Source organism: Rissa tridactyla, chromosome 2, assembly GCF_028500815.1.
Source record: "Rissa tridactyla isolate bRisTri1 chromosome 2, bRisTri1.patW.cur.20221130, whole genome shotgun sequence".
NCBI lineage: Eukaryota > Metazoa > Chordata > Aves > Charadriiformes > Laridae > Rissa > Rissa tridactyla.
In genome coordinates, this window is record NC_071467.1 from 123,741,967 (window position 1) to 123,762,346 (window position 20,380).

Sequence of the window (20,380 nt, forward strand, 5' to 3'; positions counted from 1 at the left end):
TTACAGCCAGATTTCCACCTCGTTTGGAGCAGTTCGAGCTCTTTTACCAAACCCACCATGTTACTACTTGAAATGTGCTGTACAGTAAGAAGGCAGTCTGATGTGAATTAGGTCATGCTAATAGCAGTAAGTGACCTTTCACTGATGCACAATTTTTAAGCAAGCGAAAAGATTTTTTGGAAGTTAAGAAACTGCAAAGATTCTCCCTGCACTGACTCTACGTGCTACGTTGTGTTGCATCACTCTAATCAAGCAGCAGAACTGTATAAATGATAGTCCTGGTTTTCCATAACAAGCTATAATTGGAGTAGGTGACTAGGAAAATGTTTAGATAAATGGTGGGATCACAACCTTTTATGCAAAGTGGACAAATAAGTTATGGAAATATCTGGGAAACCCTGAGGCTGTGTAGCTCTACTTCAAGCCACAGGCACAGTTAAAGTAGACAGTAAATCACTAAATTTCATCTCAGACTTTACAGTTTTGTTGTTGTTTTGGTTTTTTGCAAGTTTTTGCTGACAGGCAGAAAAAATACTGTCTGAATGTGACCAAGATTTAATTTACCTCCCATTTCCTTCCTATTTCTACAGCACATTCCTAAAAAAAACACACAGCATTTTATTCCCAGTGCTTAGAAGAATTACTAGTAAATAGTCCCACTCCAACAGTACGTACTATAAAAATACCACTGTAATACTTTTTTCTACTCATGAGAATTGCATTACATTATAAAATTTTCTCAAGAATATTTCTAAATGATCCTCTATAAATGTACTTACTTGAATACTTATCAACTATGCATGCACATCCTAAAAAAACATGTCCACATACAGAGAGACAGAACTGCACTAAAACAGCATTGTGTATTAACTGAGTGGGAGAGTAAAGTGGTAAAGACACCTTTGAAGATGGGGAAGCTTTTCTTCAAGGTGTCTTGTCTTTCTTTACCTGTCTGTCAGCTGCATTTAAGAACCAAGAATGATTTAACTGCATGAAGAAATGATGTCTCAGGCACGAATTTCAGTAACAACTCTCAGAAAGGTATGTCCACTTGTTCTGAGGAATTCAAAGTCAAGCTTTCCAGCACCAAGCCTTAACTATCCAAACTCCAAAATTTTCCGACTTTAAAATAAAACATCTCATACTCCCTTTCTTCACTATTTCTTTTCCTCTTTGAATCTTGATAAAAATACCAAGATTGCAGATAACTGATGAGTGGTAATTATTGAACACACTTTGCTTTGTTACTTACTGGCACCCAGATAAGCAAAGTTATATCCATTCTAACAGGAGGAAAATATACCACCTATCAAATATTATGAAAATCCGTTCCATGGGGAGGTCCAACCTTTCCAATGACAAAAATGCATTTACAGCTGCTACATCAAAGTCTTCATTGTTCTTCATGGGTTTTGAGACTGCAAAGTTATGAGGCTCAGTAGAGGAAGCAAGCCTTGTACCTCCATTACTGCAGTGTAAGGGCCATCTTTGGCAGGTGTAAACCTCCCAGGTCCCCAGGACATACCTTTGTTTAGGTTTCTTGGGAATAAAAGACTCCTTCTGCCTTCACATCTAGAGAAACTGGCAATTTAAGGCCCCTAGGTTCTCCTGTGTGTCCACCATTTTGGACTGTGGCTCATAAGAGGGTCATTTTCCTTCGTGAGCACTAGGGAAAACAGAATAGCATTTAACATAAGTCCTTCCAAACAAGGATTCCTCTACACAGCATGAGATCTGCTGCAGTCCTTTCCTCCTTTTAGATATGAAGGTGCATGCTGAAGCATTGCTGGTAACATCGTGCCCAAGCAGTGAGCGCAAGATACAGTGAGCACAGGGGTACTGACGGTACCTGGCAAAGGTAATGTCCTCAAGCCTGCTGACAGAATTGGCCAGATGCTGATCTACTGGTGACATTAGTTTCAGGTATTGTTCAGCCATATGACAGACACTAATTTGATCTAAGATTTAAGGAAAGCTGGGATCAAACAATCCCAGAATCTAAGGCGGGCATTTCTCTTGCCTTATTTATGAACAGATATAGGATTTTCTAGGGTATACTTCCTTTTGACACAACATTGAAAATATGTCCTCATATTCGGGGTTGTACTGTTTTCACTTGCTGCTTTAAAGGAATAGTTATGTTCCTTTTTTTTAACACTTCAATTATTTTGGGGTACATTTTTTTCTAAAGCTGACAGTTCTTATTTAAAAAATTGATCTTCCTAGGTTTAATCAGATATGTGCATTTATCCTTGTACAAAATGAGGTACACCTTACAAAATATCCGATATCAGCTAAATGTACTCTTCCTCTGTGTGTCCATTTTCCCATTTCCCAGGCTGCAGCACTATGCAGAATTAGCAATACTCAACTCACGTCCAGCATATTGATATAAAATGACCCTCTAAGCTTCCCATCAGCTGCACTCTCGGATTACAAAAACACTTTACCATGCTTCATGTTCATTACTTAGCAACTGCTCCCTGCTTCTAAGAACCACATCCTTATTTACACATGCACGTCCTGGCACATCTTTCTTAAAAGCAGAAAAAGAACTGGGATTAAGGGAAGCTATGATTGCATTTTATAAAATCGTAAGTGGCATGAAAAAGATTCATAGGGAACAAGAGCCTTCTGTCTCTTCCAATACAGGAATTAGCAGGCAATCAATGAAATCAACATTGCAGGTTTAGAGCAAGCAAGGGAGACGGTTCTTCGAAGAACGTATAGTTAAACTGAAGAACTTCTTAGGGCAGGATGTTGCGCTGCCAACTTTTTAAGTGTAAAAAAGGCGGGATAAATTATTTGGGGGTGAGGAGGCAGTTCTACAGAAGGCTATTCAATACAAGCTCAGGAAACCCCAAAGTGCAAATTGCTAGAGGCTGGGAGACTGCTCTGGGGAAGTATCCTCAGATGCTTGCCTGGTTCTTGTACTCCTCTGTTGGCAAGTGCTATAGTGCACTGTCAGAAAGAGAATATGATGGCAGAGGGACCTTTGTTCTGGCCCGATATGACCAGTTTTACGTTCTTATGTCACTTACCATTTTTTTGATCACATCAAAGTTAGTCAAACATGACTGCAAATAGAATTCAACCCTTCATATCACCATAACCTCCCTCTTTGAGCCCAAATAACCTCCCTTTTTGAGCACAAATACATAAAGGGAAAGTCCAAGGAATAAAAAATTCATTGAGCTGCCATCATGACTTTGTTTGTTGCATGTATCATGAGGAGAGCCTAACCTGATAATTTTATACAATGGAAAAATAGAAGGTTTTTTCCAGTGACAGAAATTATCATTCATTAGTGAACAAAATTGCATCGAAACCTAAATTTATTTAGATTACCGCCAAACCACTCAGACATGTTGGTTGAATAGGAAACGTTCATTAATAAGGAAATAACAAGCAGAGTATTCACTAATACAGTAAGATTTAGATATTCAGAGGGTGATGCATATGTGCACAGGGAATATCTATGCCTATTACCAGTAGATTTGTGTTTACCGGCAGAATATGCACCTGTGTATTTCCAGGCTGATGAGTTGTTACACAGGCACTCACATCAGCTCCGAAGAAATGCTAAAGTTTGCACACCTGCTTTCCAAATCAAACAAAATAATCTGCAAGTGGTCTGATTTTCACACAAATCACATTGCTTTACAGAATCTGTGTCTCGGTCCAGACGAAGTCGTAGCCCAGAAAACATGCACATATCCTCCCGCTGGTGGTCGTGTGAATCATCTCCTCCTCCTCCTGAGGAAGCACGCTAGATACAATGATTTCTTGTTTCTCACCTTACAAAAGCATTGTCCTCACGCTGAGCTACAGAAGAACATGATTAAATGGTATGTCACGAAAGAAAGGCTACGTCCATTTTCTACCACAGTAATATTTTCTAAAACCACAGTTTTTTGATCATTTCAGAGTGCACTGGGTTTTTCCTGGTGAGTAAAGATGTGCTTACTGAATTTAGAACATAGTTTCTCTCAGTCTGAGCTGCAGATTCCCAAGCTGCATAGTTGTGGTCGGATAACTCCTCCGTGGGGCGTTTGGAGTTTCCTGAGTATGGAGGGAAAAAAGAATGAATCTGACTCCAGCGTTTAACTCATTTGCAGGACTCAGATTTCCTGTTCTGCAAACATAAAGGGTTTGCAAAGAGCGTGTAAGAGCTTCCAAGATGTATAGCTATGTGAGCGCTAAAGATAGGGAGCCCCATTCTTCTCGCCGGCTTAAATTGCCAAAGCTCTGTGGATTTCAGCTGTATTATTACCAATTCAAATGTGTTCCAAGTCAGAGGAAAGTCGAGAACAATGTGTATTTATGAAAAAAGGCCAATTCTTGTTTGGCTGAAGTTCATAACCCGAAAAGAACCCAGTAATTCCACTATTCTCCAGCCTAAAAGTTGGCTACATCTTTCACTTATCAGCATCTGCTCTGTGGTGCAGGGCATTAGTAGCATGGAGGTGGATATATTTACTGATTATTTACATTGCAATTTTCAAAGGCAGAGGAATGTTTTAATTTTAGATGAAGTTACAGTACGAAAAAATTCAAGTTAATCTAGAAACTAAAGCAGCGCTTGAAAAGGGAAGTAAAATACCATGGCAAGGTCTATTTAAGGTGATATCTAGAGAACAAACATGATCGTATGCGCTGTAAAATTTTCTAAGCTAACTTAGTGGTTAAGAAAGGTGCTGAGCTAAGATTTTTGGGAACAAAGGAACATAGCACTGACCTAATTCCTCTCCATTAATCAACAATGAAGTCCCTTTCACTTCTAGAGAGTAGAATTATGCTAAGTTAAGCACTTCTGAAACCCCCCAAAGAAATTTTTGTATATAAATTTGGCAGGTGTGGTACAGAACTGTCGATGCACATCCCCATTCATACTGACCTATGTGTTTTTAGGAGCAATACATGCAAGTGTGAAAGGACAGGTGGATTTTAATATCCCCAGGATTACTTGATGTTCTGCTTTCAAGAATGGAAGAATGGCTCCAGCTAATGCATTCTATGTTGGCTTGTGAACGTGCATCTAAAAGCGGGAACAGGATCATAAGCTCATTTTACATTTGCTACCATATAGTTCTCAGGTAGAAGCATGAAATTTTCCAGGCTAGATGAGACTATGAAGTCCTCCCACTAGGGTCATGTATCTTTGCTATCATCCCAAACCATCACATTAAAGAAGTGAGCACCTTTGTAAGAAACTGCTAGTCTTGATTGTCTAGGAAGCTCATAAACCACAATCATCTGCTATTGCAGATTTTCTGAAATTTAAAGTTACACTTTGCTATAGCACATCTGTGATTTGAATCCTGCATTTAGAGAGTGTTTCATCTGGAAAAAAACTTTCAGATTTGGAAAGGCACATCTTCCTAAGATTTCCTAAGAAATTTTGTGATAAAACCTGATGCAAACAAATATTTTAGCATCTCTTCAATGTCTTTATTTCACCAATCACTATCCTTTAAGGAATGAAAAAAATATCCTGCATTTACAAACCCTGCATTTAAGGGCCAGCGCCAGCTGGAAAACTTACGATTCCCCATTAGATGAGTGAAAGACAGTTTGTGCAAAACAACACAGGTAATCAGGAGAGAAAGGATGAGGGGGGCATGGCATTGATAAGTGGCACTATATGAAGCTATTGAGCTTGTGGTTATTGCTTCTGTAGAACTCCTTTGGTATGGTACTGTGTCCAGCTCTGGAGCCCTCAGCACAAGAAGGACATGGACCTGTTGGAACAGGTCCAGAGGAGGGCCACAAAGATGATCAGAGAGCTGGAGCACCTCTCCTATGAAGACAGGCTGAGAGAGTTGGGGTTGTTCAGCCTGGAGAAGAGAAGGCTCCGGGGAGACCTTACAACGGCCTTCCAGTACCTAAAGGGGGCCTACAAGAAAGCTGGGGAGGGGCTGTTTGCAAGGGCATGTAGCGACAGGACGAGGGGCAACGGCTTTAAACTAAAGCAGGGGAGGTTTAGATCAGACATTAAGAAGAAGTTCTTTACAATGAGGGTGGTGAGACACTGGAACAGGTTGCCCAGAGAGGTGGTGGAGCCCCCATGCCTGGAGACATTCAAGGCCAGGCTTGATGCGGCTCTGAGCAACCTGATCTAGTTGAAGATGTCCCTGCTGACTGCAGGGGGGTTGGACTAGATGACCTTTAAAGGTGCCTTCCAACCCAACACCTTCTATGATTCTATGATTCTGTGGTTGACTTGGTAAAAGAAAACTAATGAGAGAGACACTGGCAGCTGTAATTTACAAATGTAAACTGAACCGCCTTTCACTTCTTCCAAGCTATAATTTTTCATTGTTATTTAACCCAGGATTGTTAATCGATTCAGGATTGGTCAGTCAGTATGTACTGTGCACAAACACAAGAAAAGATAGTTAACGTTTTAGGAAGATAAAAGGAGCGTTCACTGCAGAGCACTCCACACACACACACTCAGTTGTGCCAAATGTCTCTGACAAGTGGTGAAGCAGCAGCCCATGCCTGGTTCTGCAATTCATTCGGAACGTGGAAGGTGGCCAGAGTCAGCAAAGGACAGCTTCTCCTACGTTGCTGAGCACGCTGAGGTTTCCAGTGTCACCAACTCCTGTTCTAGCAGCAAACGAAGAAAATAATTTTAAAGAGCCGACAAAATATTTTGCTTCATAGAACAGTTTGCTTTGTGGGGTGGTGGGAGATCAGATAATTAAAGAATGGGATTAAAATGAAACCTGGCAATTTCAATACGGAACTCTAAAAATCCTTGCCTCCTGCTTTGGTATCAGAAGCAAAGTTAACTCAGTCAATGAGGCTGCTATCCACAAATATTGTCCAAGAACGCAAAAAAAAGTATCCTGAAGTTTGGTTAGCTAAAATTTTCAGACATTTCTATCATGAATTAAGAATCTGCTTGTGAGATTCAGTGTATCAGATGTTCCCTGTATAGGTCATATATCATATTTTGTAAGGATAGCATTTTTATTAAATATTTTCATGAACTTCTAAACTGCAAAATACAGAGAATTATAATTTTCCATTCAAAATCTAGATTAAAAAAATATTAGGATGAAGGGCTCTCACTGAAGAGTCTTTCCATTTTCTGCAGTTTCCATTTTAAGGAACAGCCCTTTAGAGTATTGATATATGACAGAGAAAAAAAAAGAAGTAATTTAAAAAGAAGATAAAATGAATCTGAAAAATGAGCAGGCAGAATGGACTTATTTGGTCAGCTGACTCATACCAGAGCAATTCCTGAAACCTATGCAAAAGCCTGGAAAATAAAGAAGATTCTTCCGTGGGATTTTCTTTTCCATCGTCCTTGGAGAAAAACTGTCTATTTAACTATAGACCAACCATCTCTCTGTTCATCTTCAGAAGCTCTTATACTTGGCTCTGTTCTGTGGGAAACAGGTCCCTTTTATGCTTCACCTAGATGGTGATTACTCCCTGTATTTAAGCTTCTGCATGATGGAGAGATGAGAAAAGATATCACACAAGAAGCAAAATCACCTTCTGTAATTCCCTTGTCAAGCAAAACATATCAGAGCCTATCGACACAGTCCTTTTTCAGAACCAGCTCCTTCAGTGTACCCTCTGGATGGCAATTACTGCAGCAGAGTAGTCAAGAAATGTTCCTTGGATTTAGACAACTGCCAACACTGCTTAAATATCTTTTTAGTTTCCACATTACTTGCACAGGTACTGAGGATGTCTAAACGCATTATATATACAAAAGGAAAGCCCAGAGAAGATATGCATCATCAAATACAAATAAGCATCATTATTAAACCTAAAAAATGCATTTGGAATCTCAGCAGGATTGAAAACGCATCCTTGGCGAATGTGTTTGTTTCAACATTCTTGATGGGCTAATAGATAATAAAGATATTACACACTCTCTGCAAGAACCTATCTTTGCCTGAACTTCCACTTGACATGATGTTAGAGCAGACTAGAACTAGACATAAAAGACGGTAGAGAGGACCCAAAAATGCCCATGAATGTATAAACTCATTCTACAATTGTAAAGTCCAACAACTTCAGGGTTGACACAAGTTCAGACCCTCCAATTTATTTAGATAACTAACTTCTATTGATTCTTCAGGTGATTTAGACTCCCTGATATCATTAGAAGTTTATATCTAGAACAGATTAAGAAGTGTCATCATGAATGTGTAATTCAGGGTGAAGGACTACTGCAAATCCCAAGAATAGATGTGGCTACAGATTTCATTAGAGCATTGATACCTTTTCCATGTGTACTATCTTCCTTGCCTACTTGTGTGAGCCAACTCCTATATTACTAAGATTCTCCTTATTAATTTTCCATGTTCCATCTATAACATTTTTTCTTGAAAATGCATGAAAAGAGCAGATGGAAAAACTGAAACCGATATATAAACCATGCACATAAGCATTGTCTTTTCTGTGTTGAGCTTGTGTAGTCCCTAGCAAAAAGAGACAACCAAATCAACAATTCCTATGAGATTACTCAGCGACATATCAGTTGTGCCGTTTTTAGTAGGAAAACAGAAACAAAACCCACCCAGACTCTACCAGCCTGGACAAGCAGGCACTACGTACGTACGAATGAATCTGTATGTCTGAGTTATTTCCAAAGGCAAGCAGGAAGCACATAGTAAAATGATCCAGGCCAGCTGAGAAACCACCACTCAGCAGCTCCATTGCATTATTTTTTCTCAATAAATGAAACCATTAATAAGGACTTTGGAAAACAATGGACAACTTAGATGAACTTCATTGAACATAGGACAACGGCAGTAGTCAAAACTTCTGCTTTGAGTACCTGTAAGGGAAATGCTAAAGAGACAAGGTGAGAACACACGCGTGTACAAGAGCCTGGATCTCACATGGTTGCAAGAGTCCTCATCCCACCGAGCAGGCGGTCATTCATGGGCCCATGAGGCCTCACCTCCCAGCCACCACAACTACCTCTGCAGGTATAATACTGCTGTTCCTCTCCCTCAGCTGAATCCTCTCCTGACTACTTTGCATCAGGCTGAGCAACATCCAAGAGAACAAAAAGAGGGATTCAAACACGTTTAATGGTGTTTTTCCCTGCGTAGGGTTACGGGGTGTATTAACCTCGACAGAAGAAGTTTTCCAACAGTGATGGGACTTGGAGCACCGATCCACCAGAGTCTAACCTTCTTCCAGAGGCAGCACTCTGAAACAAAATCAGCCAAAAGGGTGTCCAAAGGCTATAAAAATGAGGGAGGTGGCTGTATTTAAGCATCGATAAAATGAGTATGTTTTACTCAAGTATCCACAAGATACTTCTGTTTGCCAACAGGGGTGGGGATTCAGTTCTGCTTTTTGTTTTTCAAAGAAGATTCCTGGATTTCTCAGAGAAAAATTATATTGTGTTAAAACTGAGAAAGAACTTCTCTTTCCGAGCAAGATTTCTCTCCAGGAAAACATCCCAGACTATACCGACGCTTCAGCATACTTTCTCTCGCTACTGGAGAAGGCCAGCGCATAGCAAAAGCTGGCCAATGCCTCTTTCACCTTTACTCAAAAGAATCCATAACTGGACTGAGATTTTTGACATTTGCTGAACCCAAGTTACAGTCTCCTCCTGGCCCTCCGCACAGGCAGTTTCACTGCTTTGCAATGCAGAACAGAAGTTACAGGACACTGACTATATTTTTTCAAGGTATTGCATGCAAAAGGTTTAGGCAATTTCTTCACACTTACTCTTTTTTCTTTTATTCCATTTGATAGCCACCATTCACCACTAATTAAAGCAGTCCTTGAAACAAAACTGCTCCGGATAAACTTCCAGAAGTGGAGACTAAATTCTTCTTCAGCCTCTTTCTTCAAACCTCTTCTGAGCCCTCACTGTTAATTCAGACACTGGCAGGTAACGTTGTCTTTCAGTCCTGTTATGCAACTTGGCTTCCAACATCTGCAAGACCTAACATGTTTCTCCAGACAGATTTGCTTTCCCAGGCCCTGCCTTCTCAGCAATGTGAGGTACTTTGTGTAGAGTCGTCTCAATTTCCTTTGAATCCACTTTTTTTCTGAATACTTTGATTTTTTTCAGAGATAGGTTCTTTTCAGTGCGTTTGATAGTTCAAGATAAATATACAACTGACTTTTCCTATCTGGGATTTCAGGCACCATGGTTAAATAATAAAAATACAGTTAGCCTTATGCAAACAAAACGTACACATCAGCCACCTCAAAATCACAAAGGGCAAAAAACTGCTCCCACCACAGATTCCCCAGAAAACAGACCTTGGTGGTTGGTACAGCCCTTCCCACTCTGAAAGCATTAACCCTTGCTTTTGGCCTCAGAAACCACTGGACAATCCAAAACACAGTATTTTAAGTCACCTTCTGTTTTGATATTTCCACTCATGCAATTGTTCATTGTTCTGAATGACGAGAATACCAAATATAGATTTATCTTTTAATCCTATCTTTAAATCTCTAATTTTAAATCTACAACTCTATAGACTTATGTAGTTAGAAATCTACTCCTCCCCGGAAATGGCTATTTGAGATCAACCACCAGGACAAAACGTTGGTTTCTTTTTCACAGCTTGACTAATACATGAAATTGCCTATATTTGAACAAGGAGACGCAGTATATCTGAGAAATAAAATAGCACAGTCCTTAGCTAGTGTTCACATTCTTCAGCTTGCCATCTTTTGCCCATTTGAAGCAAATAGTTATTATTGACATGTGGCGATAAAAAATAAGAGCCGATAAAACAGCCTAGCTTGCATCATGGGGCACTGCTAAACAGAAATACAAGGATGACTTCCAGCTACTTTAAGGCACAGTGAGTGTAATTCAGCAGAAGGCAAAAGAACCTCATTTAGCACCAAGGATTTTTTTTTTCGTAAAAAAAACCCATATGTTTTTAGTATGATATTGTTGAAAAACAAAGGTTTAAATCACCAGTATTCCTTTAAATGGGAATCTTCAAGTGTGATGTTTATTAATTGATTTGTCTTTGTTTTTACTGTTTGAGATTCTAGGCCGGCACCATTTCTGCAGAGACTAAATCAGGCAATATTAAGGGCTTTTTGTGATTCTAGGGCAAGGCATTTTGAAAGTACAAAGCAACAGCTATTTTTGCTGGTTGACACAGTCTAGAGCCCAAAGGCACGTGATTATGCCTTCAGAAAGGCAACAGCCAGAGCACATGACAGTCATTTACTAACCCCGTCTCCTCATCAGCCCCTTTGCTTGGGGACAAAGGACAATTCCAGAACCAGAGTATCTGAGCTCACCGCGCTTGCTACAAGATGTACAGCAATGGCTCCTGCAGCCTCTCTGAACAACCGACGCCAGTCACCTCCAGACAACCTCCAGCAACTATTCTTTCAGCAACCTGCTACAATTCCATTATGTCCTCAAAATAAAAAGACAGCAGAAGCCAAACCAAGGCAGATCAATCAAACTTTCCTTATGTTCAGTCAATCACTCCTTCAGAGAAGCCCACCAGGCATGTCAGAAAAGAATAACTATTCCAAGGCTAAGGAACCGAATGAAGACAACTCTGAGGTGAAGAAAACACAACTCTTTCACCCTGCAGTCAGCATAAAGGCATTTCCAACCACTCTGCCACTCCATCGCTCTCCATCTTCTAACCCGCTCCAGAGCGGGCAGAGAGTATCAGGGCAGGACCCATCACATGAGAAACAGCTCTCAAGAACACAGATAAACCACAGGATGAATAAGGCGCTGAAGCCAAAGGACAAAAAATAATTGGACTAAGCAATCCAAAACCTTAAGAAAAATGGGAGCAAAGCAAACTCTCGGAAATTTAACCCAACAGCTCAGATTATCCTGTAATAACATGGTTGCTCTTACCTTTGCCATCTGCGCCTGTACGCCATTTGCTTTGAGAGATGCTACTGCTTTCTGTGCTGCTGCCGGACTGTCAAAATCTACAAAACCATAACCTGAAAAACAAACAGATAAATAGACATTTTCATTATTATCCATGTGTATGCACTAGATAAAGACTTTATTTTCATAAAGAAGGAAACCCTTCCCATTCTCTCACATTGTCTCATAGTCTTCTGGTAGCACTACCACCACCATCAGCCATCACACTTCTATTTCTCACACTTGTCCTCATAAACCTAGTGGGCTTAAACCAAGGAAACACAATGACGTGAAGCTTCCAAGTACAGGAAGGTGTGCAGCAGATGGAGAGAGAAGGCAGCTCTTTATCTGTCCTAACACATAGGAGGTCCCTGGCAGCAGGAGGGGGCTGTGGTAGCAGGAGGGGTCCCTGGCTCACAGGGCTCTGGTGCTGCCCCATCTCTTCTGTAAGAGGATGCAGCAGCACGGCCTACACCAATATACAAAGCTACAGCTTGCAATGGCTAGTTTCACGAGAAAGCTCCCCCTCCCTTGAACCCATAGGAGGTTTAAGCTTCAGAAGAGGAGGGCAGCGAGCCTCTGCAGCAGGCTGGGGCCATCTGTGTAAGGGCAGGGAGTTTTCCAGCAGGTGGGAGCAATTAAGGGAGAAACGGCAACCTGCACTCTACAAGTGACTGCCAGATAGCTCTAGAAGATGGTAAGATAATAAAGTCAAAGCCTGGTTAAACCACACCTCTTTCATCTCGCCGCCCTCTCTGCTGGAACAAGAGCCAGGTCCCTACCAGGAACTGCTTCAGGGTATCATCTGAACAGCAGCTTAGTGAGGTTAGATCTTAGGGATTGGCAAGGGATAATCGGCTGCTTTTAAGTGGCTTTCCTACTCCCAGTATTAGCATTAGCTTAGTTTATTAATCAGCCAGTCAATTCCTATCCTCTCTTCTTCCCTCTCCATTTTTTTTCTTCCTTTAACCAGCAAGACTTGGTATGCTCAAGCAAGAACGGTGCTGTTCAGCTCCTACTGGATATCAACAATTCTGGAAGTATTTTTATTTTCCTAAAGATACAAAGGAGGGCAAAGAGGACAAGAAATGGACTTTCCACAACTTCTAAGCACTTAGCTATCTCTGATCTTCAACAGCATTCAAACATCTTGCTCATAAAGATTTCAACAGAGTTAGGAAGACTTAAAAATCTCGCCAAGCACCTATTTAGGCAGCTGCATATATTCCACAATCCATCCAGGGAATCCTCTGAAAACCTCAGCCTATATCTTATTAAGCTATTGCAGTGCAGGTAGGCACGTGCTGCTCGGACAACCTGTGGCCAGGGGCCACCTCTTTGGCATTTCCCTGGGAAGCCGTACAGATGAAATTGAACTGCCTGAAAGCTTTAACAATATTAGCACAAGCATATTTATAGCATAGCAGCTCCTTTGCAGACATCTCCGTTTACTAGGTCAATACACATCACACAGAAGGCGACCACAGATATGCTTTCCTGCAGTATCCGTTTTTATGTCTTTTGCCAGCCTTTCTTCCTGCTCCTGGGAGGCCTTATTGCCTTCCTCTCTGCACCGAATCTAGGTATAAGAGTGTATGCTTGTGCTCACCTTGCCCCCCAAGTTATAAACATCTCTTTCTTATTATTTTGGCATGTATGCATTACTTGATGCAGGGGTTAGTCCAACGATGAAAGAATTTTGTTCACGTGGACTTTTTGGTTTTCTTGGCTTAAATCTCATTCACAAAGTTTTAAGAAAATGAAAAAGAAATCAGAAAAAAGAAACATCCGAAACTGTTAAAGAAACAGCTGACTTACTTAAAGAGTATGAAAAGCACTATTTTGATAACAAAGCCAAGATATGAACTTTTCTGTTCTTCCCTCAGTTTTTTGCGTTGGTTTTTTTGTGTGTGTGTTTTGAGTTAATCTTTTGGTAGCGCGTCACTACAAATTGAGGGAAAGCCTTGAACAACTGTACACTGGGACAGCAGATCTAATAATAAACACTACCATGAAGAAGTGCACCGGAGTTTGGTCAACTTGGAGGGGAGGTGGAGGGTATTTTACCTGCTCAGATTTCCCCCTTTGATTTTTCCCTTTTTATTGCTACTGAGTGTGTCATTTTTAAATCGTCTTGTTCTACATTGCATTTTGCTTTGCAGTCTTACCCAAGCTCTCTCTTCACTGCAGAGAGGCAGTGAAGCTGATGATGCTTTGAACCAAAAAGCCTGCTACAAGAGAGCAAGAGCCCTTCCTGGATTTCTCCCATGCCTTTGCCCTTTGAGAGGGCAGCTACTGGGAGGAAGGAGGAGATACAATTGGATGCAGCTTCCATCTTGCTAAATGAGAGACCCTGACGAGAAGCCAGACCTGCGAAGTGCGAAACCTGAAATGCCTCGGGAAGTCATGGGATGTCCTGGATCAAACACAGAGCAAATTATTTTTTAGAATAGCAAGGTGCTCATCTCAGGAGACTAAATTTCTTTTTATTTCTCACGATGTTCATGCCCAAAAACTACGAGGTGAAAGTGCACAAATAGGTTTTATTACTGACATTCAAAACAGATAATAGAGTAAGAATTTTTAATATTTATCATCACTGTATAGTGCAGGATTCACGTATGCAGTAATAGGAGGGAAATGATTTTTTAATATGACTTTCTAGATAGCACAGTAAGTATTCACATCTAATTTAGTATTGCTCGTAAACGTAAACCAAAATGTGTAAGAATATTCTGGTGTTGTATTATAGAGATCAGGTATATCTAACAGAATGAATTATTGAAGATTAAGATCAGTCCATAATATTTAAAGCCACAAATATCTCCTAAACATTTATTCAATGGGCACTATATAACCAGTGAGAGTCTCGAGACAAAAAAACCCCTTGCATCTTCAGTTGCCCATTATGCATTCTAGTATTACTACTCCCAGCCTCACTGCAGAACTGCTCTTTTTCCTTCCCTCAAGTTCATTTTCATTCCAAGTATCTTTTTCTGGCTCTCCCCCCTCCCGACACTTCTCTCCACCACACACAGAACATCAGGACAAAATCACTCCATGGCTGAAAACCCGTCCAAAGAACATCAATCTGCCGCAAGGGAGGCCAAGTTCCCAGGCTGTTTCAGCATTCAAGTATCCTTACAAGAACCCTGCAATCCTATATAACAGAAAACCAGGCATGCTGCCTTTTTGCACAGTTTACATTGTTCCATGTAGATGTTTATAGCCTATGTTGGTGACCAACACTAACATATTTCATTTGTTTATAATCTCACTTCATTTTTGGGGTCTGGAGCACTAACAGAGTAGCTCTGGCTTTTTTGTTTGGGTTTTGCAGGGGGGTGGGGTTTGTTTGCTTTGGTTTTGGTTTGGTTTGGTCTATATACTTTTCAGGGTACACCAAGTTTAGTCCCCACAGAAGCTAAAGAGGGGTCTTGGGACATCCCCTCCAGCTCTACCCGTAGCGTAAATGAATCCCCAGACTCCCTGTGCCATGAGTCCTTCCCTCCTGCCCAGGCTGTGGCCAGAGAGGGCTCAGGGAGGCAGAGCTGGGCTCAGGTGCAGCACGGGTGGCTTTGGCTGCTCAGGCACCCATCCCTGCTCAGACGACTGTGCCCTGGCTCCTCCTGGGAAAAGGCAGCCGGCTGGCTGGAAGCATCCCCCAGGAGGGATTCAGACCAGAGTCTGCCAATGGGACACTGCTGCTCTAAGAAAACGTCTACATTTCTTTTTGCTCTTTTAAAAACAAGTGCAAGCCCCACCAGCCCCACCCTCCGCTAGCCTCAAATTCCACAGCTTTTTTTTTTTTCTTTCCTTCTTATTTTTTGTGTGTGGACTGCCTCGTAAACATTCTGGTCAATGGATTATTTTTATTTTTCCCCCCCATTTTTTATGCAGAACATCATGAAAAATGCATGCGGAGTCTAAACCGGGACCTTCAGACTCTGCTCACAAGAATCCATCACCACCACAGGAAACCAAAACCAGAACTATTTCCCCTTTTTTCACGAAGCATCCTGCCCTTTTCCTTTAAGAGCTCCAAATGCAACAGGGAAAGCTGCGTTATCCCCTGCTGCTTCAAGAGATGGGAACTCAATTTATCGCTAACGTGAGCCCCTCAGCTCAAGTGTACTTACACTGAGGGTGACTTCGGCACTCCACTGCTACAAGTATTGCAGGATCCCGAGGTTTTCATGTGAAATGACATATTACTAGTTTGTACACTCAAAAACACACACAAAAAAACCCAGGACAAGACTATCCAAATTAATTGTTAAACCTTGCCTCTAAGAAATAAAATGCCTGTAATTTTGTTTTGGCCCGATGCCATTAGAGCTAAATAATTAAATTTAAGGAATAAACCCAGTGTTTCTGTACCTGTGGGGGAAAGAAAACAGCTAAGCATCAGCAAGCACAAGTTTATAGCTAGCTGCAGTAAGTGCTACCCAAATACACTGGCAGATACTAAACATCTCCGTCTCCTATAACCTAAACGGCTGGGGGCCTCCCAGTCTCAGTTTCTCAGTTCCATAATTAAGCTTGGCAGCAGGTTCAAATGAATTAAAACTGAATGTCACTATTTCCTCAACAAATCCCTCATCCTTGTTTTTTCTTACTTGTCAGGAGAAGACCAGCAGAACAGCAATTAGTGGTAAGCAGTGCAGTGAAAAAGAACCAAGTATACACTAATTAGGTCACTCGCCAAACACATTCATTTCATTGGCAGATTTAATCAATGTTTTCCTGAAATGTCTTAAATCTCCTATGCTAATTTAAAGTTTTGTTATTGTTGTTACTTTAAACACAGATGGGATGCCTGGAGATTTTCAATTGCTTTCCGCAAATCCATTTCAAAATAACAACCCCTCATATAGTATATCATCAAAATTTAGGCACAGGTTTTAGGAAATGGCCTCTAATTTTATGCCAACATTTTTGTGCCTGCAAATACCTATGGGTACAATTTTGTGGATTTAAGTAATTGCAGGTGTGTAGAGCTCTTAGACATCAAACTCCGAATTGCCCTGACTGATCAGGTACTCAAGGGTAATGCCAAATAATTTAAGGGACTGACTGCCACTTGCGGTTCCCACAATTACCGCCAAGTGCCGGAGGGGTGGCACACAGCACAGACCTGCTCCCACCAGCACTCGTGGGCGTCACAGTCCGCCTCCGGGGAGCTCCACTCGCATAGTGACAGGAGCCAGGGCCTGGCTGCCTTTTTGGAGCCTGGCGGCTCCTCTGCTGCAGCTGAAAGCAGCATTTGTCACTGGAAGTGAATGGGAACGGAGGTTTCAAGGTACCCTGGAAGTTCAGTCCCTCAATTAGTACTTCCAGCCAGCACACTCATGGCGCTTTTTTGCACGGAACACTTTTTTCGTCAGCAGACGTCATTGCTGATGCCATCGGAAAGGGAGCTGTCACGGCCGCTGAACTAATCTGCACTCGCGCCAGCCTGGCTCTGCCGGCCATCCTGCCCCGACCGCACGTCCCCAGGTCCTCCCAGCGGCTCCCTCCTTCCCGCTGGCGCTGCCCCCCTGAACCGGCTGGCCCACAGCCCCATGACTACCAAGGGCTGTCAAAGGGCAACCACGCAGACAGCCACAGCTCTGCACCCATCCCAGCGCTGTCCTGATCACCCAGGTGAAAAGAAAATTAAAAACAAGGTGCAGGAGCGTGCTTTCCCAGAAGTGTGAAGCGGAGCGCCTCGGCATGCAGCTGAACTGGAGCTCCGGAAAGGCAGCTGAAGCTGAACGAGGGAGGATAAGCTGGAGCTGGTGAATTCTCAGCTTCACCCTGCCATAAGGACAAACACCACACCTGGTCTCTGATCAGGTGCCACTTTAAATCACTTGAATTCAAGCCAGCTAGTACTCCGCATTTTGCAACAACACACACACGCACAGAGAAAGGAGATATGACAGCTGATGCACCCAGTCAGGAGGCTGGCGTGCGGTCTGTGTATTAATTCAACCAATGTGTCCACGTAACTAATCTTGTTATTTTTATTTTTTAAAAAAGTATCTAAATATACCGATGGGGAGCTCACACATACCGGGGGAGCTCTTCCTGTTCCACTGAAGTCAACAAACTCACTTCATCAAAAGTTTTAATGCTTTGTTTCTGTAAGCTTACAACTTTGCATCAATAGAAGAACACGTCCAGCCTGACAGAGGGGAGGTGCTGCCTGAGGGCTGCCCCACGCAGCCTTCACTCCCGCAGGTCTCCCTGCAGGATCTGCCATTCTCCCACCTTGGAGTGTTTGACTTTGGCATAAAGACTTTTTCTGGCCACATAAAATTTGTGTTAATTTTCCATAAAATTACATAATAGTGGAGAATTTTGTTTTTCAAGATAAACCCAAAGTTGCTTATGCGTAATTACAATTTTGTTATACCTAAAACCGGTTTTCTAGGTCTGATGTACCAGACCACTTGGAACCCTGCTTCCTATCGGGATACAACATCTTTTTAACATAAGGAAGTTCCCAGTCCTTGTTTCTAGCCTTCTAGAATTCAATATATCAGATCTGAAATCCAGAACAGATAAGACTGAACATATTATTCATGTTGGGTCTTCAAAAAGTGTCGGTTCTCTGGACAAAAAGGAGGACACAGTTGTCTTAAGACAATGCTTGCTTTATTTCACTAGTGTTTTTGTTAACATTGCTCAGAATTTGGAAATATAAAATCACTCCCAAAAGTGGCTGTGATGAGGGAGAGGAATATCAGCCTAGAGAAGAGGCAGCAGTCTAAACTACCTGTTGAATTGGGAAACCATGAAATAAAATACATTTATCATAAATATTTTTGTTTAACTTTATGATCTCACCTCCAGACCTATCTGTATACATAGATGTATACATTTGAAGACACTGGCACAAAGTTTTTACACAACCACCAATATATATACACAATTAAGGAAATATATAATAATCAGTGGGGTATTTCTTCTTCACGCTTAGATGAAAACACTTGGATTTCATGAGAACCTAAGTCAATTTAAGTTGTAAAGTTCATTTTTGCCCAGCACTTATTTAGAGTGTCTCTTAAAAGGCAGTATTCATTCTGACAATCAGGTAGCCCACAAAAAAGTGATTATCCAGTAATTTACTTTGCAATTTTCAGACGTTGTTTTATGCTCAGATAAAGAATCAAATTAAAGTCTTATAAGACTTGGAAAATTAAACTTAGCAAGCAAAGGGGTTGAAACACCCTTGGACACAAAATTACTGAACGCAGTTTTTTCTTCCATTGCTCAAATTGTGCTAAAATATTCCTACAGCTCCAAATGCTCATAGTAATAGTAAAATAGTCTACATTATTACTATTTTTAAACCCCCACTTTATAAAAATGTTCTCAGTGGCTAGAAAGTGGTGAATCATCACCTTTTAATTAAACCAGCTAATATATAGTTAGGAAAATAATTGGAAATGGAGAGTCTTAAATGCGAGAAAGAAAAGATAGTCCCTTCATTTCAGATCACTCCCCAGAGACACACCTACATTGTTAAGTATGCATATACAGCTGAGGTTTTTTGTTTGCTTTAGCTTGATATGGAAATACGGCACAAAACTGTCACTTTGATTATGTTTCTGCAGTGATTTCTTTTACCTCTTGCCATCTTTCAATCCGCTTTATAACAACAGAACCAGGGAAAAACAGCACCATAGGTAACTAACAATTTTTAGACATCTGTTTGCAAACACATTCTTAATTTGAACATTCAATTACTTTGATTTAAACAGAGTGTATATGAATGCAGGTTATTATTAGTTGAAGAACTAATTAATGATAATTATTTACATGCAAACCTGAAGTATGGAACTCATGAGATCTTTCCTTATATGTTAAAATGTTACTAAATTGAAACATTTTTGCAATTTCCAACAAGTAAAGGTAACAGTACAAAGAAACCTATAAAATTTTGGTATGTGCAAAAGAAATGCTTATTTAATAAATAACTAACTATATGTATCTGCACATGCATATGTATGTGTATTGTTCTGGAAAGTAATCCTTCTGAAAACATACTCTCTGAAAGAAGAGAAGCTGACCTCAAAACTGACAAAACCTCCTTGAAATATGGTTGCAATAACAACAGCAAGGGGGAGAGGGGTGAGCAGTACAAATTTAGCATATATACCTATCAACCTAATGATATCGCACTTGACTACCCCCCCTCATCATTTACACTGCATTCTTGGCAATTCAGAACCACAAAGACTGGCAAATTGGAGAAAATTCTGGAAAGAGCATAAATACAGCCACAAAAATCGAGATTTTGCAGATGGCAGAACTCTATTTATCCCTAACAACACTCCAAGCGTTTAGGGCCTTAAAAATTAACCCAGATGTGAGTGAGCACATCTGTGAGTACCTGTGGGCAACTAAATTGCAGCGGATGACCAGCATAAACACTGAGACGTAAGACTTTGTGAGGACTTGTCAAAGAACGAAAACGTTGGTGAAAATAAACCGAGACGGAAGTTGAGAAATACTTCCTGGTAT

General features: G+C 41.0%; 1 protein-coding gene across 10 annotated transcripts in view; it reads right to left on the reverse strand.

Moving 5' to 3' along the window:
- RBMS3 (RNA binding motif single stranded interacting protein 3) overlaps positions 1–20,380 on the reverse strand; it is a 719,476-nt gene that overhangs the window by 256,315 nt on the left and 442,781 nt on the right. For all 10 annotated transcript variants that reach the window (XM_054189953.1, XM_054189954.1, XM_054189952.1 and 7 more), the window contains one exon: positions 11,849–11,940. In XM_054189953.1, the coding sequence (XP_054045928.1) occupies positions 11,849–11,940 (92 nt within the window). The remainder of the gene's footprint in view (positions 1–11,848; positions 11,941–20,380) is intronic.